This window comes from Hyla sarda, chromosome 1, assembly GCF_029499605.1.
Source record: "Hyla sarda isolate aHylSar1 chromosome 1, aHylSar1.hap1, whole genome shotgun sequence".
Classification (NCBI taxonomy): Eukaryota; Metazoa; Chordata; class Amphibia; order Anura; family Hylidae; genus Hyla; species Hyla sarda.
In genome coordinates this window covers 613,470,752-613,498,251 of record NC_079189.1, presented here as the reverse complement: position 1 = coordinate 613,498,251, position 27,500 = coordinate 613,470,752, and the positions used below count along the sequence as shown (strand labels likewise).

The 27,500-nt window shown below is 44.3% G+C and overlaps 1 protein-coding gene across 1 annotated transcript in view; it reads left to right on the top strand.

Moving 5' to 3' along the window:
• Nucleotides 1-27,500, top strand: part of LOC130307908 (oocyte zinc finger protein XlCOF7.1-like) — a 131,473-nt gene that overhangs the window by 73,313 nt on the left and 30,660 nt on the right. The window contains exon 5 of the mRNA XM_056552208.1: nt 3,606-4,747. Coding sequence (XP_056408183.1) covers nt 3,606-4,747 — 1,142 coding nt within the window. The remainder of the gene's footprint in view (nt 1-3,605; nt 4,748-27,500) is intronic.

Sequence of the window (27,500 nt, the reverse complement as noted above, 5' to 3'; positions counted from 1 at the left end):
TGGTAGACAGAGATGAGAGGAGATGTAGGGAGGTGCGGAGAGAACGTGTAGGATGGTAGACAGAGATGAGGGAGGAGATGTAGGGAGGGGCAGAGAGAACGTGTAGGATGGTAGACAGAGATGACAGAGGAGATGTAGGGAGGTGCAGAGAGAACGTGTAGGATGGTAGACAGAGATGACAGAGGAGATGTAGGGAGGTGCAGAGATCATGTATAGGATGGTAGACAGAGATGAGGGAGGAGATGTAGGGAGTTGCGGAGAGAACGTGTAGGATGGTAGACAGAGATGAGAGAGGAGATGTAGGGAGGTGCAGAGAGAACGTGTAGGATGGTAGACAGAGATGAGAGAGGAGATGTAGGGAGGGGCAGAGACAACGTGTAGGATGGTAGACAGAGATGAGAGAGGAGATTAGGGAGGTGCAGAGATCATGTATAGGATGGTAGACAGAGATGAGGGAGGAGATGTAGGGAGGGGCAGAGAGAACGTGTAGGATGGTAGACAGAGATGACAGAGGAGATGAAGGAAGGTGCGGAGAGAACGTGTAGGATGGTAGACAGGGATGACAGAGGAGATGTAGGGAGGTGCAGAGAGAACGTGTAGGATGGTAGACAGAGATGAGAGAGGAGATGTAGGGAGGTGCAGAGAGCATATATAGGATGGTAGACAGAGATGAGGGAGGAGATGTAGGGAGGTGCAGAGAGAACGTGTAGGATGGTAGACAGAGATGAGAGAGGAGATGTAGGGAGGTGCAGAGAGAACGTGTAGGATGGTAGACAGAGATGAGGGAGGAGATGTAGGGAGGTGCGGAGAGAATGTGTAGGATGGTAGACAGAGATGAGAGAGGAGATGTAGGGAGGTGCTGAGAGAATGTGTAGGATGGTAGACAGAGATGAGAGAGGAGATGTAGGGAGGTGCAGAGAGAACGTGTAGGATGGTAGACAGAGATGAGAGAGGAGATGTAGGGAGGGGCAGAGAGAACGTGTAGGATGGTAGACAGAGATGAGGGAGGAGATGTAGGGAGGGGCAGAGAGAATGTGTAGGATGGTAGACAGAGATGAGAGAGGAGATGTAGGGAGGTGCAGAGAGAACGTGTAGGATGGTAGACAGAGATGAGAGAGGAGATGTAGGGAGGGGCAGAGAGAACGTGTAGGATGGTAGACAGAGATGAGAGAGGAGATGTAGGGAGGTGCAGAGAGAACGTGTAGGATGGTAGACAGAGATGAGAGAGGAGATGTAGGGAGGAGCAGAGAGAACGTGTAGGATGGTAGACAGAGATGAGAGAGGAGATGTAGGGAGGTGCAGAGAAAACGTGTAGGATGGTAGACAGAGATGAGAGAGGAGATGTTGGGAGGTGCAGAGAGAACGTATAGGATGGTAGACAGAGATGAGGGAGGAGATGTAGGGAGGTGCAGAGAGAACGTGTAGGATGGTAGACAGAGATGAGAGAGGAGATGTAGGGAGGAGCAGAGAGAATGTGTAGGATGGTAGACAGAGATGAGAGAGGAGATGTAGGGAGGTGCAGAGAGAACGTGTAGGATGGTAGACAGAGATGAGAGAGGAGATGTAGGGAGGGGCAGAGAGAACGTGTAGGATGGTAGACAGAGATGAGAGAGGAGATGTAGGGAGGTGCAGAGAGAACGTGTAGGATGGTAGACAGAGATGAGAGAGGAGATGTAGGGAGGAGCAGAGAGAACGTGTAGGATGGTAGACAGAGATGAGAGAGGAGATGTAGGGAGGTGCAGAGAAAACGTGTAGGATGGTAGACAGAGATGAGAGAGGAGATGTTGGGAGGTGCAGAGAGAACGTATAGGATGGTAGACAGAGATGAGGGAGGAGATGTAGGGAGGTGCAGAGAGAACGTGTAGGATGGTAGACAGAGATGAGAGAGGAGATGTAGGGAGGAGCAGAGAGAACGTGTAGGATGGTAGACAGATGAGAGAGGAGATGTAGGGAGGTGCAGAGAAAACGTGTAGGATGGTAGACAGAGATGAGAGAGGAGATGTAGGGAGGTGCAGAGAGAACGTGTAGGATGGTAGACAGAGATGAGAGAGGAGATGTAGGGAGGTGCAGAGAGAACGTGTAGGATGGTAGACAGAGATGAGAGAGGAGATGTAGAGAGGTGCAGAGAGAACGTGTAGGATGGTAGACAGAGATGAGAGAGGAGATGTAGGGAGGGGCAGAGAGAATGTGTAGGATGGTAGACAGAGATGAGAGAGAAGATGTAGGGAGGGGCAGAGAGAATGTGTTGGATGGTAGACAGAGATGAGAGAGGAGATGTAGGGAGGGGCAGAGAGAACGTGTAGGATGGTAGACAGAGATGAGAGAGGAGATGTAGGGAGGTGCAGTGATCATGTATAGGATGGTAGACAGAGATGAGAGAGGAGATGTAGGGAGGTGCTGAGAGAACATGTAGGATGGTAGACAGAGATGAGAGAGGAGATGTAGGGAGGAGCAGAGAGAACGTGTAGGATGGTAGACAGAGATGAGAGAGGAGATGTAGGGAGGAGCAGAGAGAACGTGTAGGATGGTAGACAGAGATGAGGGAGGAGATGTAGGGAGGTGCAGAGAGAACGTGTAGGATGGTAGACAGAGATGAGAGAGGAGATGTAGGGAGGGGCAGAGAGAACGTGTAGGATGGTAGACAGAGATGAGAGAGGAGATGTAGGGAGGTGCAGTGATCATGTATAGGATGGTAGACAGAGATGAGAGAGGAGATGTAGGGAGGTGCTGAGAGAACATGTAGGATGGTAGACAGAGATGAGAGAGGAGATGTAGGGAGGAGCAGAGAGAACGTGTAGGATGGTAGACAGAGATGAGAGAGGAGATGTAGGGAGGAGCAGAGAGAACGTGTAGGATGGTAGACAGAGATGAGGGAGGAGATGTAGGGAGGTGCAGCATTGTGGAGAGCTTTGTGTGTGAGACTGAGGATTTTGTACTGTATTCTGGACTGAATTGGTAACCAGTGTAGTGACTGGCACAGGGAGGAGGCGTCGGTGTAGCGGCTGGAGAGGAAGAGGAGTCTGGCTGCGGCATTAAGGATGGACTGGAGAGGAGAGAGTTTGGAGAAAGGAAGGCCTATTAGTATAATGTAGAACTGATCTTGAAACTACTCTTTAGAGTGTGGATATCGGAGGCGACTCCTAAGATAGAGGCCTGGGTGAATCTGATATATTATGTCAAGGGGAACAAAAGAAAGGAAAAGAGCTGGGCAATATATTGGTCTAGATGGTCATCATAAATAAAAATAAGAAACAAGAGAGTATATGGTTTGTTTGTTTTTCCCCCTCTGTTCATGTTAATTGTGAAAAACTTAAATAAAAATCGAAATAAAAAAAATTTACAGCTATTTTTCTTGTAATTGCTGTAAAAAAAAGTAGTAAAGCATAAATAAAAATATGCAAATTAAATATCGTGATCATATTCGCCTGACGAATAATTTTATGACACAGTAAATGAAGTAGGATCGGTCCCGCACAAAACAAGCTCTCAAACGGCTCTGTAGATGGGAAAACAAGAGGAGACGGAAGAAAAAATGAAAATTCAAAAGATAAAATTTTTGTTTAGGGGTTAATACTAATAATAAAATGTTTTATTCTTCTTTACAGATTCTTGTAGCAGGAGATCAGAGGAGAATCTTATATCTTCAGATTATAAAGCAGATGATGATATCACACAAGATACATATGAAGAACATTCCATTATCCCAGATACACCCTCAGCCCTTCACAGCCAAGATCGGTCATCTCATCCTTATATACAGGGCCTATCTTTTGATCCATTACAGTTTGTAAAGCGAAATAAGAAGCCATTTTCATGTTCAGAATGTGGGAAATGTTTTACTCAGAAATCAAGCCTTATTGATCATCAAAAAACTCACACAGGGGAGAAGCCATTTTCATGCTCAGAATGTAGGAAATGTTTTACTCAGAAATCACATCTTGTTAGACATGAAAGAACTCACACAGGAGAGAAGCTATTTTCATGTTCAGAATGTGGAAAATGTTTTTTAGAGAAATCAAAACTTTTTAACCATCAAAGAACTCACACAGGGGAGAAACCATTTATGTGTGCAGAATGTGGAAAATGTTTTACTTACAAATCAAATCTTGTTCATCATCAAAGAACTCACACAGGGGAGAAGCCATTTTCATGTGCAGAATGTGGGAAATGTTTTACCGAGAAATCACATCTTGTTAAACATCAAAGAATTCACAGTGGGGGGAAACCATTTTCATGTTCAGAATGTGGAAAATGTTTTACCCAAAGTTCAAGTCTTCATCAACATAAAAGAACTCACACAGGGGAGAAGCCATTTTCATGTGCAGAATGTGGAAAATGTTTTACTGAGAAATCACATCTTGTTAAACATCAAAGAACTCACACAGGGGGGAAACCATTTTCTTGTCTAGAATGTGGAAAATGTTTTATTCAAAAATCTAATCTTGTTCAACATCAAAGAACTCACACAGGGGAGAAGCCGTTTTCATGTGCAGAGTGTGGAAAATATTTTCGTGAGAAATCATCTCTTGTTAAACATCAAAAAACTCACACAGGGGAGAAGCCATTTATATGTTCAGAATGTGGGAAATGTTTTACAGAGAAATCAATTCTTGTTCAACATCAAAGAACTCACACAGGGGAGAAGCCATTTTCATGTTCAGACTGTAGAAAATGTTTTACTCAGAGATCAACACTTTTCAGGCATCTTAGAATTCACACAGGAGAGAAGCCAATTCAGAGCAGTAAATGATGCAGATAACACATCTATATATTCACCATGTACATAGGATATCTGACATTTATACATATATCATATTCTGCATCTCCAAACTTGTTCCCAATTGATAATAAAAGTTTTCTTTTAGAACGTAGTCACCGATCCAGCGATGTCATCACTATAGTTTACATGGTAGGAGAAGAGTGTGATATATGGTTGTGATATTCACTGCTCCTCATGGAGAAGACCCAACAGGCATAATCCATGGGGAGCTGCTACTGGAGACCCAAACACCCAGGGCTTCCACCAGGGGGGGTACAACCCATACACCTGTATGAGGCCCGGAGCTTCAGGGGGGGCCTGACCGTTCCTTGACCTTTTTAATTTTTTTTTATTGCTTGTCAGTAAGTGACTGCGACTGTCACTCACTGAGCGCTGGGGGCCCGACACCACTCCTAACTGATTACTTACAGTCAGTGCCGCGGTCTATTCATGCATGCAGCAGGGGTACCTCCAGGGCCGGCTGTCTCTTTAAATTTGTAGGGGCCGGCGGAAGGTACTACTTCCTCACGCACGGCCGCTGCGCATTGATACAGCCGCCGCCCTGCTCCTCATGCACAGTAGCGCTGTGGCGGAGCAGAGGAGAGTCGCTCTGCTGCTGTGTGCGCTGGCTACCAAAGAGGTGAGTGGTGGCAGCGGTGGCAAATGAGCCTGAACACAGGCGGCAGCACTAGAGCCTGTCATAAATTTATTGGAAAAAAAAAATATATATATATATGTGTGTGTGACTTAGGGCTGGGGGGCCTGGAGCAGAACTATATAGCAGTGGCAGGCAGCTCAGCTGAGCAGGGTCCTGCTGCCTGGGGAAAAGATATGAGGCCTAAACTATATGGGGGCAACAATAACAGCAGAAAGGGGCGTACAACAACTATATAGTGGCAAGTTGTGCCTCGGCCCATATAGTTGTTGTAGGCCATCTCTTTGCTAATAGTTCCCCCCATATAGTTGTAGGCCTCTCTGAGAGGGGGCCCAGGCCTACCACAACTATGGGGGGCAACTATTAACAGAGAGGCCTACCCAAACTATATGGAGTCCCCTATATAGTTATGGTAGGCCCCTCTGTTAATAGTTGCTTCCATATAGTTTGGGTAGGCCCCTCTGTTAATAGTTGCTTCCATATAGTTATGGTAGGCCCCTCTGTTAATAGTTGCTTCCATATAGTTTGGGTAGGCCCCTCTGTTAACTATATGGAAGCAACTATTAACAGAGGGGCCTACCCAAACTATATGGAAGCAACTATTAACAGCGGGGCCTACCATAACTATATGGAAGCAACTATTAACAGAGGGGCCTACCATAACTATATAGGGGACTCCATATAGTTTGGGTAGGCCCCTCTGTTAATAGTTGCTTCCATATAGTTATGGTAGGCCCCTCTGTTAATAGTTGCTACCATATAGTTTGGGTAGGCCCCTCTGTTAATAGTTGCTACCATATAGTTATGGTAGGCCCCTCTGTTAATAGTTGCTTCCATATAGTTTGGGTAGGCCCCTCTGTTAATAGTTGCTTCCATATAGTTTGGGTAGGCCCCTCTGTTAATAGTTGCTTCCATATAGTTTGGGTAGGCCCCTCTGTTAATAGTTGCTTCCATATAGTTATGGTAGGCCCCTCTGTTAATAGTTGCTTCCATATAGTTATGGTAGGCCCCTCTGTTAATAGTTGCTTCCATATAGTTTGGGTAGGCCCCTCTGTTAATAGTTGCTTCCATATAGTTTGGGTAGGCCCCTCTGTTAATAGTTGCTTCCATATAGTTTGGGTAGGCCCCTCTGTTAATAGTTGCTTCCATATAGTTATGGTAGGCCCCTCTGTTAATAGTTGCTTCCATATAGTTATGGTAGGCCCCTCTGTTAATAGTTGCTTCCATATAGTTTGGGTAGGCCCCTCTGTTAATAGTTGCTTCCATATAGTTATGGTAGGCCCCTCTGTTAATAGTTGCTTCCATATAGTTATGGTAGGCCCCTCTGTTAATAGTTGCTTCCATATAGTTTGGGTAGGCCCCTCTGTTAATAGTTGCTTCCATATAGTTTGGGTAGGCCCCTCTGTTAATAGTTGCTTCCATATAGTTTGGGTAGGCCCCTCTGTTAATAGTTGCTTCCATATAGTTTGGGTAGGGCCCTCTGTTAATAGTTGCTTCCATATAGTTTGAGTAGGCCCCGCTGTTAATAGTTGCTTCCATATAGTTTGGGTAGGCCCCTCTGTTAATAGTTGCTTCCATATAGTTATGGTAGGCCCCTCTGTTAATAGTTGCTTCCATATAGTTATGGTAGGCCCCTCTGTTAATAGTTGCTTCCATATAGTTTGGGTAGGCCCCTCTGTTAATAGTTGCTTCCATATAGTTTGGGTAGGCCCCTCTGTTAATAGTTGCTTCCATATAGTTTGGGTAGGCCCCTCTGTTAATAGTTGCTTCCATATAGTTTGGGTAGGCCCCTCTGTTAATAGTTGCTTCCATATAGTTTGGGTAGGGCCCTCTGTTAATAGTTGCTTCCATATAGTTTGAGTAGGCCCCGCTGTTAATAGTTGCTTCCATATAGTTTGGGTAGGCCCCTCTGTTAATAGTTGCTTCCATATAGTTTGAGTAGGCCCCGCTGTTAATAGTTGCTTCCATATAGTTATGGTAGGCCCCTCTGTTAATAGTTGCTTCCATATAGTTATGGTAGGCCCCTCTGTTAATAGTTGCTTCCATATAGTTTGGGTAGGCCCCTCTGTTAATAGTTGCTTCCATATAGTTTGGGTAGGCCCCTCTGTTAATAGTTGCTTCCATATAGTTATGGTAGGCCCCTCTGTTAATAGTTGCTTCCATATAGTTATGGTAGGCCCCTCTGTTAATAGTTGCTTCCATATAGTTATGGTAGGCCCCTCTGTTAATAGTTGCTTCCATATAGTTATGGTAGGCCCCTCTGTTAATAGTTGCTTCCATATAGTTTGATTAGGCCCCTCTGTTAATAGTTGCTTCCATATAGTTTGATTAGGCCCCTCTGTTAATAGTTGCTTCCATATAGTTATGGTAGGCCCCTCTGTTAATAGTTGCTTCCATATAGTTATGGTAGGCCCCTCTGTTAATAGTTGCTTCCATATAGTTTGGGTAGGCCCCTCTGTTAATAGTTGCTTCCATATAGTTTGGGTAGGCCCCGCTGTTAATAGTTGCTTCCATGTAGTTTGAGTAGGCCCCGCTGTTAATAGTTGCTTCCATATAGTTTGGGTAGGCCCCTCTGTTAATAGTTGCTTCCATATAGTTTGGGTAGGACCCGCTGTTAATAGTTGCTTCCATCTAGTTTGGGTAGGCCCCTCTGTTAATAGTTGCTTCCATATAGTTATGGTAGGCCCCGCTGTTAATAGTTGCTTCCATATAGTTTGGGTAGGCCCCTCTGTTAATAGTTGCTTCCATATAGTTTGGGTAGCCCCCTCTGTTAATAGTTGCTTCCATATAGTTTGGGTAGGCCCCTCTGTTAATAGTTGCTTCCATATAGTTATGGTAGGCCCCTCTGTTAATAGTTGCTTCCATATAGTTTGGGTAGGCCCCGCTGTTAATAGTTGCTTCCATATAGTTTGGGTAGGCCCCTCTGTTAATAGTTGCTTCCATATAGTTATGGTAGGCCCCTCTGTTAATAGTTGCTTCCATATAGTTTGGGTAGGCCCCTCTGTTAATAGTTGCTTCCATATAGTTATGGTAGGCCCCTCTGTTAATAGTTGCTTCCATATAGTTTGGGTAGGGCCCTCTGTTAATAGTTGCTTCCATATAGTTTGAGTAGGCCCCGCTGTTAATAGTTGCTTCCATATAGTTTGGGTAGGCCCCTCTGTTAATAGTTGCTTCCATATAGTTTGGGTAGGCCCCTCTGTTAATAGTTGCTTCCATATAGTTTGGGTAGGCCCCTCTGTTAATAGTTGCTTCCATATAGTTTGGGTAGGGCCCTCTGTTAATAGTTGCTTCCATATAGTTTGAGTAGGCCCCGCTGTTAATAGTTGCTTCCATATAGTTTGGGTAGGCCCCTCTGTTAATAGTTGCTTCCATATAGTTATGGTAGGCCCCTCTGTTAATAGTTGCTTCCATATAGTTTGGGTAGGCCCCTCTGTTAATAGTTGCTTCCATATAGTTATGGTAGGCCCCTCTGTTAATAGTTGCTTCCATATAGTTATGGTAGGCCCCTCTGTTAATAGTTGCTTCCATATAGTTATGGTAGGCCCCGCTGTTAATAGTTGCTTCCATATAGTTATGGTAGGCCCCTCTGTTAATAGTTGCTTCCATATAGTTATGGTAGGCCCCTCTGTTAATAGTTGCTTCCATATAGTTTGGGTAGGCCCCTCTGTTAATAGTTGCTTCCATATAGTTATGGTAGGCCCCTCTGTTAATAGTTGCTTCCATATAGTTTGGGTAGGGCCCTCTGTTAATAGTTGCTTCCATATAGTTTGATTAGGCCCCGCTGTTAATAGTTGCTTCCATATAGTTTGGGTAGGCCCCTCTGTTAATAGTTGCTTCCATATAGTTTGGGTAGGCCCCTCTGTTAATAGTTGCTTCCATATAGTTTGGGTAGGCCCCTCTGTTAATAGTTGCTTCCATATAGTTTGGGTAGGGCCCTCTGTTAATAGTTGCTTCCATATAGTTTGAGTAGGCCCCGCTGTTAATAGTTGCTTCCATATAGTTTGGGTAGGCCCCTCTGTTAATAGTTGCTTCCATATAGTTATGGTAGGCCCCTCTGTTAATAGTTGCTTCCATATAGTTTGGGTAGGCCCCTCTGTTAATAGTTGCTTCCATATAGTTATGGTAGGCCCCTCTGTTAATAGTTGCTTCCATATAGTTATGGTAGGCCCCTCTGTTAATAGTTGCTTCCATATAGTTATGGTAGGCCCCGCTGTTAATAGTTGCTTCCATATAGTTATGGTAGGCCCCTCTGTTAATAGTTGCTTCCATATAGTTATGGTAGGCCCCTCTGTTAATAGTTGCTTCCATATAGTTTGGGTAGGCCCCTCTGTTAATAGTTGCTTCCATATAGTTTGGGTAGGCCCCTCTGTTAATAGTTGCCTCCATATAGTTTGGGTAGGCCCCTCTGTTAATAGTTGCTTCCATATAGTTTGGGTAGGCCCCTCTGTTAATAGTTGCTTCCATATAGTTATGGTAGGCCCCGCTGTTAATAGTTGCTTCCATATAGTTTGGGTAGGCCCCTCTGTTAATAGTTGCTTCCATATAGTTATGGTAGGCCCCTCTGTTAATAGTTGCTTCCATATAGTTTGGGTAGGCCCCTCTGTTAATAGTTGCTTCCATATAGTTATGGTAGGCCCCTCTGTTAATAGTTGCTTCCATATATTTATGGTAGGCCCCTCTGTTAATAGTTGCTTCCATATAGTTTGGGTAGGCCCCTCTGTTAATAGTTGCTTCCATATAGTTATGGTAGGCCCCTCTGTTAATAGTTGCTTCCATATAGTTTGGGTAGGACCCTCTGTTAATAGTTGCTTCCATATAGTTATGGTAGGCCCCTCTGTTAATAGTTGCTTCCATATAGTTATGGTAGGCCCCTCTGTTAATAGTTGCTTCCATATAGTTTGGGTAGGCCCCTCTGTTAATAGTTGCTTCCATATAGTTTGGGTAGGCCCCTCTGTTAATAGTTGCTTCCATATAGTTTGGGTAGGCCCAGCTGTTAATAGTTGCTTCCATATAGTTTGGGTAGGCCCCGCTGTTAATAGTTGCTTCCATCTAGTTTGGGTAGGCCCCTCTGTTAATAGTTGCTTCCATATAGTTATGGTAGGCCCCTCTGTTAATAGTTGCCTCCATATAGTTTGGGTAGGCCCCTCTGTTAATAGTTGCTTCCATATAGTTTGGGTAGCCCCCTCTGTTAATAGTTGCTTCCATATAGTTATGGTAGGCCCCTCTGTTAATAGTTGCTTCCATATAGTTATGGTAGGCCCCTCTGTTAATAGTTGCTTCCATATAGTTTGGGTAGGCCCCTCTGTTAATAGTTGCTTCCATATAGTTATGGTAGGCCCCGCTGTTAATAGTTGCTTCCATATAGTTTGGGTAGGCCCCTCTGTTAATAGTTGCTTCCATATAGTTATGGTAGGCCCCTCTGTTAATAGTTGCTTCCATATAGTTATGGTAGGCCCCTCTGTTAATAGTTGCTTCCATATAGTTATGGTAGGCCCCTCTGTTAATAGTTGCTTCCATATAGTTTGGGTAGGCCCCTCTGTTAATAGTTGCTTCCATATAGTTTGGGTAGGACCCGCTGTTAAAGGAGTAGTCTGGTGAAAAATAACTTATCCCCTATCCAAGGATAGGGAATTAAAGTTATTGATCGCAGGGGGGTCCAAGCACTGGGACCCCCTGAGATCCCCTGCAAGGGGCCCCGGCAGTTTGCGGGTCTGTCTCACTTTTTACTGTCTTTGTAGTACTAAAAAGAAATAAATAAAAAATTGGGGGTGGGTCATAGGGTAGGTCTAGGGGCAGAGTTTGGGGCCTATGGGCAGAGTTGGGGTGGGCAACTGTGTGGGGGGGGGGAAGGACTTTAGCTGTGTAAGGGGCCCCAAAATTCCTGATGGCAGCCCTGTAAACACCCCAGAGAGAAGTTCCTCGGGGGCGGAGCTTGAGCTCTTGCAGGAAGGTGGCTACTATATACACCGCAGGAGAAATGCTAGCACAGGCTTCCAGTATCCGTATACACTGCTATATACACCGCAGGAGAAATGCTAGCACAGGCTTCCAGTATCCGTATACACTGCTATATACTACTATATACACTGCAGGAGAAATGCTAGCACAGGCTTCCAGTATCCGTATACACTGCTATATACTACTATATACACCGCAGGAGAAATGCTAGCACAGGCTTCCAGTATCCGTATATACTACTATATACACCGCAGGAGAAATGCTAGCACAGGCTTCAAGTATCCGTATACACTGCTATATACTACTATATACACCGCAGGAGAAATGCTAGCACAGGCTTCCAGTACCCGTATACACTACTATATACACCGCAGGAGAAATGCTAGCACAGGCTTCCAGTATCCGTATACACTGCTATATACTACTATATACACTGCAGGAGAAATGCTGGCACATCCTTCCAGTATCCGTATACACTGCTATATACTACTATATACACCGCAGGAGAAATGCTAGCACAGGCTTCCAGTATCCATATACACTGCTATATACTACTATATACACCGCAGGAGAAATGCTAGCACAGGCTTCCAGTATCCGTATACACTGCTATATACTACTATATACACCGCAGGAGAAATGCTAGCACAGGCTTCCAGTATCCGTATACACTGCTATATACTACTATATACACTGCAGGAGAAATGCTAGCACAGGCCTCCAGTATCCGTATACACTGCTATATACTACTATATACACCGCAGGAGAAATGCTAGCACAGGCTTCCAGTATCCGTATACACTGCAATATACTACTATATACACCGCAGGAGAAATGCTAGCACAGGCTTCCAGTATCCGTACACACTGCTATATACTACTATATACATCGCAGGAGAAATGCTAGCACAGGCTTCCAGTATCCGTACACACTGCTATATACTACTATATACACCGCAGGAGAAATGCTAGCACAGGCTTCCAGTATCCATATACACTGCTATATACTACTATATACACTGCAGGAGAAATGCTGGCACATCCTTCCAGTATCCGTATACACTGCTATATACTACTATATACACCGCAGGAGAAATGCTAGCACAGGCTTCCAGTATCCATATACACTGCTATATACTACTATATACACCGCAGGAGAAATGCTAGCACAGGCTTCCAGTATCCGTATACACTGCTATATACTACTATATACACCGCAGGAGAAATGCTAGCACAGGCTTCCAGTATCCGTATATACTACTATATACACCGCAGGAGAAATGCTAGCACAGGCTTCAAGTATCCGTATACACTGCTATATACTACTATATACACCGCAGGAGAAATGCTAGCACAGGCTTCCAGTACCCGTATACACTACTATATACACCGCAGGAGAAATGCTAGCACAGGCTTCCAGTATCCGTATACACTGCTATATACTACTATATACACTGCAGGAGAAATGCTGGCACATCCTTCCAGTATCCGTATACACTGCTATATACTACTATATACACCGCAGGAGAAATGCTAGCACAGGCTTCCAGTATCCATATACACTGCTATATACTACTATATACACCGCAGGAGAAATGCTAGCACAGGCTTCCAGTATCCGTATACACTGCTATATACTACTATATACACCGCAGGAGAAATGCTAGCACAGGCTTCCAGTATCCGTATACACTGCTATATACTACTATATACACTGCAGGAGAAATGCTAGCACAGGCCTCCAGTATCCGTATACACTGCTATATACTACTATATACACCGCAGGAGAAATGCTAGCACAGGCTTCCAGTATCCGTATACACTGCAATATACTACTATATACACCGCAGGAGAAATGCTAGCACAGGCTTCCAGTATCCGTACACACTGCTATATACTACTATATACATCGCAGGAGAAATGCTAGCACAGGCTTCCAGTATCCGTACACACTGCTATATACTACTATATACACCGCAGGAGAAATGCTAGCACAGGCTTCCAGTATCCATATACACTGCTATATACTACTATATACACTGCAGGAGAAATGCTGGCACATCCTTCCAGTATCCGTATACACTGCTATATACTACTATATACACCGCAGGAGAAATGCTAGCACAGGCTTCCAGTATCCATATACACTGCTATATACTACTATATACACCGCAGGAGAAATGCTAGCACAGGCTTCCAGTATCCGTATACACTGCTATATACTACTATATACACCGCAGGAGAAATGCTAGCACAGGCTTCCAGTATCCGTATACACTGCTATATACTACTATATACACTGCAGGAGAAATGCTAGCACAGGCCTCCAGTATCCGTATACACTGCTATATACTACTATATACACCGCAGGAGAAATGCTAGCACAGGCTTCCAGTATCCGTATACACTGCAATATACTACTATATACACCGCAGGAGAAATGCTAGCACAGGCTTCCAGTATCCGTACACACTGCTATATACTACTATATACATCGCAGGAGAAATGCTAGCACAGGCTTCCAGTATCCGTACACACTGCTATATACTACTATATACACCGCAGGAGAAATGCTAGCACAGGCTTCCAGTATCCGTATACACTGCTATATACTACTATATACACCGCAGGAGAAATGGTAGCACAGGCTTCCAGTATCCGTATACACTGCTATATACTACAATATACACCGCGGGAGAAATGCTAGCACAGGCTTCCAGTATCCGTATACACTGCTATATACTACTATATACACCGCAGGAGAAATGCTAGCACAGGCTTCCAGTATCTGTATACACTGCTATATACTACTATATACACCGCAGGAGAAATGCTAGCACAGGCTTCCAGTATCCGTATACACTGCTATATACTACTATATACACCGCAGGAGAAATGCTAGCACAGGCTTCCAGTATCCGTATACACCGCTATATACTACTATATACACCGCAGGAGAAATGCTAGCACAGGCTTCCAGTATCCGTATACACTGCTATATACTACTATATACACTGCAGGAGAAATGCTAGCACAGGCTTCCAGTATCCGTATACACTGCTATATACTACTATATACACCGCAGGAGAAATGCTAGCACAGGCTTCCAGTATCTGTATACACTGCTATATACTACTATATACACCGCAGGAGAAATGCTAGCACAGGCTTCAAGTATCCGTATACACTGCTATATACTACTATATACACCGCAGGAGAAATGCTAGCACAGGCTTCCAGTACCCGTATACACTACTATATACACCGCAGGAGAAATGCTAGCACAGGCTTCCAGTATCCGTATACACTGCTATATACTACTATATACACTGCAGGAGAAATGCTGGCACATCCTTCCAGTATCCGTATACACTGCTATATACTACTATATACACCGCAGGAGAAATGCTAGCACAGGCTTCCAGTATCCATATACACTGCTATATACTACTATATACACCGCAGGAGAAATGCTAGCACAGGCTTCCAGTATCCGTATACACTGCTATATACTACTATATACACCGCAGGAGAAATGCTAGCACAGGCTTCCAGTATCCATATACACTGCTATATACTACTATATACACCGCAGGAGAAATGGTAGCACAGGCTTCCAGTATCCGTATACACTGCTATATACTACTATATACACCGCGGGAGAAATGCTAGCACAGGCTTCCAGTATCCGTATACACTGCTATATACTACTATATACACCGCAGGAGAAATGCTAGCACAGGCTTCCAGTATCTGTATACACTGCTATATACTACTATATACACCGCAGGAGAAATGCTAGCACAGGCTTCCAGTATCCGTATACACTGCTATATACTACTATATACACTGCAGGAGAAATGCTAGCACAGGCTTCCAGTATCCGTATACACTGCTATATACTACTATATACACCGCAGGAGAAATGCTAGCACAGGCTTCCAGTATCCGTATACACTGCTATATACTACTATATACACCGCAGGAGAAATGCTAGCACAGGCTTCAAGTATCCGTATACACTGCTATATACTACTATATACACCGCAGGAGAAATGCTAGCACAGGCTTCCAGTACCCGTATACACTACTATATACACCGCAGGAGAAATGCTAGCACAGGCTTCCAGTATCCGTATACACTGCTATATACTACTATATACACTGCAGGAGAAATGCTAGCACAGGCTTCCAGTATCCGTATACACTGCTATATACTACTATATACACCGCAGGAGAAATGCTAGCACAGGCTTCCAGTATCCGTATACACTGCTATATACTACTATATACACCGCAGGAGAAATGCTAGCACAGGCTTCAAGTATCCGTATACACTGCTATATACTACTATATACACCGCAGGAGAAATGCTAGCACAGGCTTCCAGTACCCGTATACACTACTATATACACCGCAGGAGAAATGCTAGCACAGGCTTCCAGTATCCGTATACACTGCTATATACTACTATATACACTGCAGGAGAAATGCTGGCACATCCTTCCAGTATCCGTATACACTGCTATATACTACTATATACACCACAGGAGAAATGCTAGCACAGGCTTCCAGTATCCATATACACTGCTATATACTACTATATACACCGCAGGAGAAATGCTAGCACAGGCTTCCAGTATCCGTATACACTGCTATATACTACTATATACACCGCAGGAGAAATGCTAGCACAGGCTTCCAGTATCCGTATACACTGCTATATACTACTATATACACTGCAGGAGAAATGCTAGCACAGGCCTCCAGTATCCGTATACACTGCTATATACTACTATATACACCGCAGGAGAAATGCTAGCACAGGCTTCCAGTATCCGTATACACTGCAATATACTACTATATACACCGCAGGAGAAATGCTAGCACAGGCTTCCAGTATCCGTACACACTGCTATATACTACTATATACATCGCAGGAGAAATGCTAGCACAGGATTCCAGTATCCGTACACACTGCTATATACTACTATATACACCGCAGGAGAAATGCTAGCACAGGCTTCCAGTATCCGTATACACTGCTATATACTACTATATACACCGCAGGAGAAATGCTAGCACAGGCTTCCAGTATCCATATACACTGCTATATACTACTATATACACCGCAGGAGAAATGGTAGCACAGGCTTCCAGTATCCGTATACACTGCTATATACTACTATATACACCGCGGGAGAAATGCTAGCACAGGCTTCCAGTATCCGTATACACTGCTATATACTACTATATACACCGCAGGAGAAATGCTAGCACAGGCTTCCAGTATCTGTATACACTGCTATATACTACTATATACACCGCAGGAGAAATGCTAGCACAGGCTTCCAGTATCCGTATACACTGCTATATACTACTATATACACCGCAGGAGAAATGCTAGCACAGGCTTCCAGTATCCGTATATACTACTATATACACCGCAGGAGAAATGCTAGCACAGGCTTCCAGTATCCGTATACACTGCTATATACTACTATATACACCGCAGGAGAAATGCTAGCACAGGCCTCCAGTATAAGTATACACTGCTATATACTACTATATACACCGCAGGAGAAATGCTAGCATAGGCTTCCACTATAAGTATATACTGCTATATACTATTATATACACTGCCGGAGAAATGCTAGCACAGGCTTCCAGTATCCGTATACACTGCTATATACTACTATATACATCGCCGGAGAAATGCTAGCACAGGCTTCCAGTATCCGTATACACTGCTATATACTACTATATACACCGCAGGAGAAATGCTAGCACAGGCATCCAGTATCCGTATACACTGCTATATACTACTATATACACCACAGGAGAAATGCTAGCACAGGCTTCCAGTATCCGTATACACTGCTATATACTACTATATACACCGCAGGAGAAATGCTAGCACAGGCTTCCAGTATCCGTATATACTACTATATACACCACAGGAGAAATGCTAGCACAGGCTTCCAGTATCCGTATACACTGCTATATACTACTATATACACCGCAGGAGAAATGCTAGCACAGGCTTCCAGTATCCGTATACACTGCTATATACTACTATATACATCGCAGGAGAAATGCTAGCACAGGCTTCCAGTATCCGTATATACTACTATATACACCGCAGGAGAAATGCTAGCACAGGCTTCCAGTATCCGTATACACTGCTATATACTACTATATACACCGCAGGAGAAATGCTAGCACAGGCTTCCAGTATAAGTATACACTGCTATATACTACTATATACACCGCAGGAGAAATGCTAGCACAGGCTTCCAGTATCCGTATATACTGCTATATACTACTATATACATCGCCGGAGAAATGCTAGCACAGGCTTCCAGTATAAGTATACACTGCTATATACTACTATATACACTGCCGGAGAAATGCTAGCACAGGCTTCCAGTATCCGTATACACTGCTATATACTACTATATACACCGCCGGAGAAATGCTAGCACAGGCTTCCAGTATCCGTATACACTGCTATATACTACTATAAACACCGCCGGAGAAATGCTAGCACAGGCTTCCAGTATCCGTATACACTGCTATATACTACTATATACACCGCAGGAGAAATGCTAGCACAGGCTTCCAGTATCCGTATACACTGCTATATACTACTATATACACCGCAGGTGAAATGCTAGCACAGGCTTCCAGGATCCGTATACACTGCTATATACTACTATATACACCGCAGGAGAAATGCTAGCACAGGCTTCCAGTATCCGCATACACTGCTATATACTACTATATACACCGCAGGAGAAATGCTAGCACAGGCTTCCAGTATCTGTATACACTGCTATATACTACTATATACACCGCGGGAGAAATACTAGCACAGGCTTCCAGTATCCGTATACACTGCTATATACTACTATATACACCGCAGGAGAAATGCTAGAACAGGCTTCAGTATCCGTATACACTGCTATATACTACTATATACACCGCAGGAGAAATGCTAGCACAGGCTTCCAGTATCCGTATACACTGCTATATACACCACAGGAGAAATGCTAGCACAGGCTTCCAGTATAAGTATACACTGCTATATACTACTATATACACCGCAGGAGAAATGCTAGCACAGGCTTCCAGTATCCGTATACACTGCTATATACTACTATATACACCGCAGGAGAAATGCTAGCACAGGCTTCCACTATCCGTATATACTGCTATATACACTGCCGGAGAAATGCTAGCACAGGCTTCCAGTATCCGTATACACTGCTATATACTACTATATACATCGCCGGAGAAATGCTAGCACAGGCTTCCAGTATCCGTATACACTGCTATATACTACTATATACACCGCAGGAGAAATGCTAGCACAGGCTTCCAGTATGCGTATACACTGCTATATACTACTATATACACCGCAGGAGAAATGCTAGCACAGGCTTCCAGTATCCGTATACACTGCTATATACTACTATATACACCGCAGGAGAAATGCTAGCACAGGCTTCCAGTATCCTTATACACTGCTATATACTACTATATACACTGCAGGAGAAATGCTAGCACAGGCTTCCAGTATCCGTATACACTGCTATATACTACTATATACACCGCAGGAGAAATGCTAGCACAGGCTTCCAGTATCCGTATACACTGCTATATACTACTATATACACCGCAGGTGAAATGCTAGCACAGGCTTCCAGGATCCGTATACACTGCTATATACTACTATATACACCGCAGGAGAAATGCTAGCACAGGCTTCCAGTATCCGCATACACTGCTATATACTACTATATACACCGCAGGAGAAATGCTAGCACAGGCTTCCAGTATCTGTATACACTGCTATATACTACTATATACACCGCGGGAGAAATACTAGCACAGGCTTCCAGTATCCGTATACACTGCTATATACTACTATATACACCGCAGGAGAAATGCTAGAACAGGCTTCAGTATCCGTATACACTGCTATATACTACTATATACACCGCAGGAGAAATGCTAGCACAGGCTTCCAGTATCCGTATACACTGCTATATACTACTATATACACCACAGGAGAAATGCTAGCACAGGCTTCCAGTATAAGTATACACTGCTATATACTACTATATACACCGCAGGAGAAATGCTAGCACAGGCTTCCAGTATCCGTATACACTGCTATATACTACTATATACACCGCAGGAGAAATGCTAGCACAGGCTTCCACTATCCGTATATACTGCTATATACACTGCCGGAGAAATGCTAGCACAGGCTTCCAGTATCCGTATACACTGCTATATACTACTATAAACACCGCCGGAGAAATGCTAGCACAGGCTTCCAGTATCCGTATACACTGCTATATACTACTATATACACCGCAGGAGAAATGCTAGCACAGGCTTCCAGTATCCGTATACACTGCTATATACTACTATATACACCGCAGGTGAAATGCTAGCACAGGCTTCCAGGATCCGTATACACTGCTATATACTACTATATACACCGCAGGAGAAATGCTAGCACAGGCTTCCAGTATCCGCATACACTGCTATATACTACTATATACACCGCAGGAGAAATGCTAGCACAGGCTTCCAGTATCTGTATACACTGCTATATACTACTATATACACCGCGGGAGAAATACTAGCACAGGCTTCCAGTATCCGTATACACTGCTATATACTACTATATACACCGCAGGAGAAATGCTAGAACAGGCTTCAGTATCCGTATACACTGCTATATACTACTATATACACCGCAGGAGAAATGCTAGCACAGGCTTCCAGTATCCGTATACACTGCTATATACTACTATATACACCACAGGAGAAATGCTAGCACAGGCTTCCAGTATAAGTATACACTGCTATATACTACTATATACACCGCAGGAGAAATGCTAGCACAGGCTTCCAGTATCCGTATACACTGCTATATACTACTATATACACCGCAGGAGAAATGCTAGCACAGGCTTCCACTATCCGTATATACTGCTATATACACTGCCGGAGAAATGCTAGCACAGGCTTCCAGTATCCGTATACACTGCTATATACTACTATATACATCGCCGGAGAAATGCTAGCACAGGCTTCCAGTATCCGTATACACTGCTATATACTACTATATACACCGCAGGAGAAATGCTAGCACAGGCTTCCAGTATGCGTATACACTGCTATATACTACTATATACACCGCAGGAGAAATGCTAGCACAGGCTTCCAGTATCCGTATACACTGCTATATACTACTATATACACCGCAGGAGAAATGCTAGCACAGGCTTCCAGTATCCTTATACACTGCTATATACTACTATATACACTGCAGGAGAAATGCTAGCACAGGCTTCCAGTATCCGTATACACTGCTATATACTACTATATACACCGCAGGAGAATTGCTAGCACAGGCTTCCAGTATCCGTAGTTTCAGGTGCTGCACATCTCGCATCTTCACAGCATAGACAATTGCCCTCAGATGACCCCAAAGATAAAAGTCTAAGGTGGTCAGATCGGGAGACCTTGGGGGCCATTCAACTGGCCCACGACGACCAATCCACTTTCCAGGAAACTGTTTATCTAGGAATGCTCGGACCTGACACCCATAATGTGGTGGTCACCATCTTCCTGGAAAAACTCAGGGAACGTTCCAGCTTCAGTGCATAAAGAGGGAAATACATCATCATCATGGAGCAATTTCACATATCCAGTGGCCTTGAGGTTTCCATTGATGAAGAATGGCCCCCAAGGTCTCCCGATCTGACAATCCAACCCAATGTGCAGAACATTGAACACATTTTATAAGTGGTCAGAAACTTGTAAATAACTCATGAAAGATTAAAGTTACATTAAAACCAAGCACATCATTGTTTTTCTTGTGAAATTCCCAATAAGTTTGATGTGTCACATGACCCTCTTCCTATTGAAAAAACAAAAGTTGGATTCAAAATGGCCGACTTCAAAATGGTCACCACTAGAGATTTACAGTAAATTCGATTCGTCACGAACTTCTCGGCTCGGGAGTTGGTGCCTTTTCCTGCATAAATTAGTTCAGCCTTCAGGTGCCCCGGTGGGCTGGAAAAGGTGGATACAGTCCTAGGAGACTCTTTCCTAGGACTGTATCCACCTTTTCCAGCCCACTGGAGCACCGGAAAGCTGAACTAATTTATGCAGGAAAAGGCACCAACTCCCGAGCCGAGAAGTTCGTGACGAATCGAATTTACTGTAAATTTGCTCATCTCTAGTCACCACCCATCTTGAAAAGTTTCCCCCCTCACATATACTAATGTGCCACAAACAGGAAGTTATTATCACCAACCATTCCCATTTTATTAAGGTGTCTCCATAGAAATGGCCCACCCTGTAGTTCTGTCTTTCAAGCTCCTGGTGCGACCACTCACAGGCAGGCTTCTTTTTTAAAATTTTTTGATCTGGTGTGAAATGACATAAGTAGCCCAGTCCTTATCGGGCGCCAGTTTGATTTTCTTTTGAACGCTCCTTTTGGGCCAAATAACACGCTGACTAAGCTAGTGCCAGAAGGTGCTTAAAGAGGTACTCTGCCCCTAGACATCTTACCCCTATCCAAAGGGGATAAGATGTCTGATCGTGGGGGTCCCGCTGCTGGGGACCCCCGCGATCTTGTCTGCAGCACCCCAGACATCCAGTGCATGGAGCTAACTTCTCTCCGTGTCGGAGCTACATGTACATTACACACATACAGCTCAGCTACATGCACATTACACATATACAGCTCTACTGTGTACACATACAGCCCAGCTACATGTACATTACACATATACAGCTCTACTGTGTACACATACAGCTCAGCTACATGTACATTATACATATACAGCTCTACTGTGTACACATACAGCTCAGCTACATGTACATTACACATATACAGCTCTACTGTGTACACATACAGCTCAGCTACATGTACATTACACATATACAGCTCTACTGTGTACACATACAGCTCAGCTACATGCACATTACACATATACAGCTCTACTGTGTACACATACAGCTCAGCTACATGTACATTACACATATACAGCTCTACTGTGTACACATACAGCTCGCCTTCATGTACATTACACATATACAGCTCTACTGTGTACACATACAGCTCAGCTACATGTACATTACACATGTACAGCTCTACTGTGTACACATACAGCTCAGCTACATGTACATTACACATATACAGCTCTACTGTGTACACATACAGCTCAGCTACATGTACATTACACATATACAGCTCTACTGTGTACACATACAGCTCAGCTACATGTACATTACACATATACAGCTCTACTGTGTACACATACAGCTCAGCTACATGCACATTACACATATACAGCACTACTGTGTACACATACAGCTCAGCTACATGCACATAACACACAGCTCTACTGTGTACACATACAGCTCAGCTACATGTACATTACACATATACAGCACTACTGTGTACACATACAGCTCAGCTACATGCACATTACACATATACAGCACTACTGTGTACACATACAGCTCAGCTACATGTACATTACACATATACAGCTCTACTGTGTACACATACAGCTCAGCTACATGTACATTACACATATACAGCTCTACTGTGTACACATACAGCTCAGCTACATGCACATTACACATATACAGCACTACTGTGTACACATACAGCTCAGCTACATGTACATTACACATATACAGCTCTACTGTGTACACATACAGCTCAGCTACATGTACATTACACATATACAGCTCTACTGTGTACACATACAGCTCAGCTACATGCACATTACACATATACAGCACTACTGTGTACACATACAGCTCAGCTACATGCACAAAACACACAGCTCTACTGTGTACACATACAGCTCAGCTACATGCACATTACACATATACAGCTCTACTGTGTACACATACAGCTCAGCTACATGTACATTACACATATACAGCACTACTGTGTACACATACAGCTCAGCTACATGCACATTACACATATACAGCTCTACTGTGTACACATACAGCTCAGCTACATGTACATTACACATATACAGCTCTACTGTGTACACATACAGCTCAGCTACATGCACATTACACATATACAGCACTACTGTGTACACATACAGCTCAGCTACATGCACATTACACATATACAGCACTACTGTGTACACATACAGCTCAGCTACATGCACAAAACACACAGCTCTACTGTGTACACATACAGCTCAGCTACATGCACATTACACATATACAGCTCTACTGTGTACACATACAGCTCAGCTACATGTACATTACACATATACAGCACTACTGTGTACACATACAGCTCAGCTACATGCACATTACACATATACAGCTCTACTGTGTACACATACAGCTCAGCTACATGTACATTACACATATACAGCTCTAATGTGTACACATACAGCTCAGCTACATGTACATTACACATATACAGCTCTACTGTGTACACATACAGCTCAGCTACATGTACATTACACATATACAGCTCTACTGTGTACACATACAGCTCAGCTACATGTACATTACACATATACAGCTCTACTGTGTACACATACAGCTCAGCTACATGCACATTACACATATACAGCTCTACTGTGTACACATACAGCTCAGCTACATGTACATTACACATATACAGCTCTACTGTGTACACATACAGCTCAGCTACATGTACATAACACACAGCTCTACTGTGTACACATACAGCTCAGCTACATGTACATTACACATATACAGCACTACTGTGTACACATACAGCTCAGCTACATGCACATTACACATATACAGCTCTACTGTGTACACATACAGCTCAGCTACATGCACATTACACACAGCTCTACTGTGTACACATACAGCTCAGCTACATGTACATTACACATATACAGCTCTACTGTGTACACATACAGCTCAGCTACATGCACATTACACACAGCTCTACTGTGTACACATACAGCTCAGCTACATGTACATTACACATATACAGCACTACTGTGTACACATACAGCTCAGCTACATGTACATTACACATATACAGCTCTACTGTGTACACATACAGCTCAGCTACATGTACATTACACATATACAGCTCTACTGTGTACACATACAGCTCAGCTACATGCACATTACACACAGCTCTACTGTGTACACATACAGCTCAGCTACATGCACATTACACACAGCTCTACTGTGTACACATACAGCTCAGCTACATGTACATTACACACATACAGCTCTACTGTGTACACATACAGCTCAGCTACATGTACATTACACATATACAGCTCTACTGTGTACACATACAGCTCAGCTACATGCACATTACACATATACAGCTCAGCTACATGCACATTACACATATACAGCTCTACTGTGTACACATACAGCTCAGCTACATGTACATTACACATATACAGCTCTACTGTGTACACATACAGCTCAGCTACATGTACATTACACATATACAGCTCTACTGTGTACACATACAGCTCAGCTACATGCACATTACACATATACAGCTCTACTGTGTACACATATAGCTCAGCTACATGCACATTACACACAGCTCTGCTGTGTACACATACAGCTCAGCTACATGCACATTACACATATACAGCTCTACTGTGTACACATACAGCTCAGCTACATGTACATTACACATATACAGCTCTACTGTGTACACATACAGCTCAGCTACATGCACATTACACATATACAGCTCTACTGTGTACACATACAGCTCAGCTACATGCACATTACACATATACAGCACTACTGTGTACACATACAGCTCAGCTACATGTACATTACACATATACAGCTCTACTGTGTACACATACAGCTCAGCTACATGCACATTACACACAGCTCTGCTGCAGACATATATAACACACACATACACAGCTCTGCACCACGCACATCACACACACACAGCTCTGCTGCATACACATAACTTCAGCTCATCCAGCAGCGATCACAACCAGCACAGCAGAGTCCTGCATACACTGAGCAGATGAGCCTAGAGCAGCAGCCCCTGATCATGTGACTCCTCCTCCTCCATGTGACTGATCACATGACGGTGACATCATCGCAGGTCCTGTACACGGCTCCTCTACAGATACAGGTAGGTGTGTGCGGTTGGTGTCAGATCAGGATTATTGGGGGTGTTTATTATTAACCCTTAAGGACACGGTGTATATTTATTATTGATATAATTATATTACACCCTGCACCCTCCATGTAGTGTGAGGAGATATAAGCAGCCGACACTCACCAATGCTCTCCCCTCCATGTAGTGTGAGGTCAGGAGGTATAAGCAGCCGGCACTCACCAATGCTCGCCCCTCCATGTAGTGTGAGGTCAGGTGGTATAAGCAGCCGGCACTCACCAATGCTCTCCCCTCCATGTAGTGTGAGGTCAGGAGGTATAAGCAGCCGACACTCACCAATGCTCTCCCCTCCATGTAGTGTGAGGTCAGGAGGTATAAGCAGCCCGCACTCACCAATGCTCTCCCCTCCATGTAGTGTGAGGTCAGGAGGTATAAGCAGCCGGCACTCACCAATGCTCTCCCCTCCATGTAGTGTGAGGTCAGGAGGTATAAGCAGCCCGCACTCACCAATGCTCTCCCCTCCATGTAGTGTGAGATCAGGAGGTATAAGCAGCCGGCACTCACCAATGCTCTCCCCTCCATGTAGTGTGAGGTCAGGAGGTATAAGCAGCCGGCACTCACCAATGCTCTCCCCTCCATGTAGTGTGAGGTCAGGAGGTATAAGCAGACGGCACTCACCAATGCTCTCCCCTCCATGTAGTGTGAGGTCAGGAGGTATAAGCAGCCGGCACTCACCAATGCTCTCCCCTCCATGTAGTGTGAGGTCAGGAGGTATAAGCAGCCGGCACTCACCAATGCTCTCCCCTCCATGTAGTGTGAGGTCAGGAGGTATAAGCAGCCGGCACTCACCAATGCTCTCCCCTCCATGTAGTGTGAGGTCAGGAGGTATAAGCAGACGGCACTCACCAATGCTCTCCCCTCCATGTAGTGTGAGGTCAGGAGGTATAAGCAGCCGGCACTCACCAATGCTCTCCCCTCCATGTAGTGTGAGGTCAGGAGGTATAAGCAGCCGGCACTCACAATGCTCTCCCCTCCATGTAGTGTGAGGTCAGGAGGTATAAGCAGCCAGCACTCACCAATGCTCTCCCCTCCATGTAGTGTGAGGTCAGGAGGTATAAGCAGCCGGCACTCACCAATGCTCTCCCCTCCATGTAGTGTGAGGTCAGGAGGTATAAGCAGCCGGCACTCACCAATGCTCTCCCCTCCATGTAGTGTGAGGTCAGGAGGTATAAGCAGCCGGCACTCACCAATGCTCTCCCCTCCATGTAGTGTGAGGTCAGGAAGTATAAGCAGCCGGCACTCACCAATGCTCTCCCCCTCCATGTAGTGTGAGGTCAGGAGGTATAAGCAGCCGGCACTCACCAATGCTCTCCCCTCCATGTAGTGTGAGGTCAGGAGGTATAAGCAGACGGCACTCACCAATGCTCTCCCCTCCATGTAGTGTGAGGTCAGGAGGTATAAGCAGCCGGCACTCACCAATGCTCTCCCCTCCATGTAGTGTGAGGTCAGGAGGTATAAGCAGCCGGCACTCACAATGCTCTCCCCTCCATGTAGTGTGAGGTCAGGAGGTATAAGCAGCCAGCACTCACCAATGCTCTCCCCTCCATGTAGTGTGAGGTCAGGAGGTATAAGCAGCCGGCACTCACCAATGCTCTCCCCTCCATGTAGTGTGAGGTCAGGAGGTATAAGCAGCCGGCACTCACCAATGCTCTCCCCTCCATGTAGTGTGAGGTCAGGAGGTATAAGCAGCCGGCACTCACCAATGCTCTCCCCTCCATGTAGTGTGAGGTCAGGAAGTATAAGCAGCCGGCACTCACCAATGCTCTCCCCCTCCATGTAGTGTGAGGTCAGGAGGTATAAGCAGCCGGCACTCACCAATGCTCTCCCCTCCATGTAGTATCTGTATATGTAGTGTTTTTTACTTTTTATTTTATTTTGTGTTAGTGTAGTGTAGTGTAATGT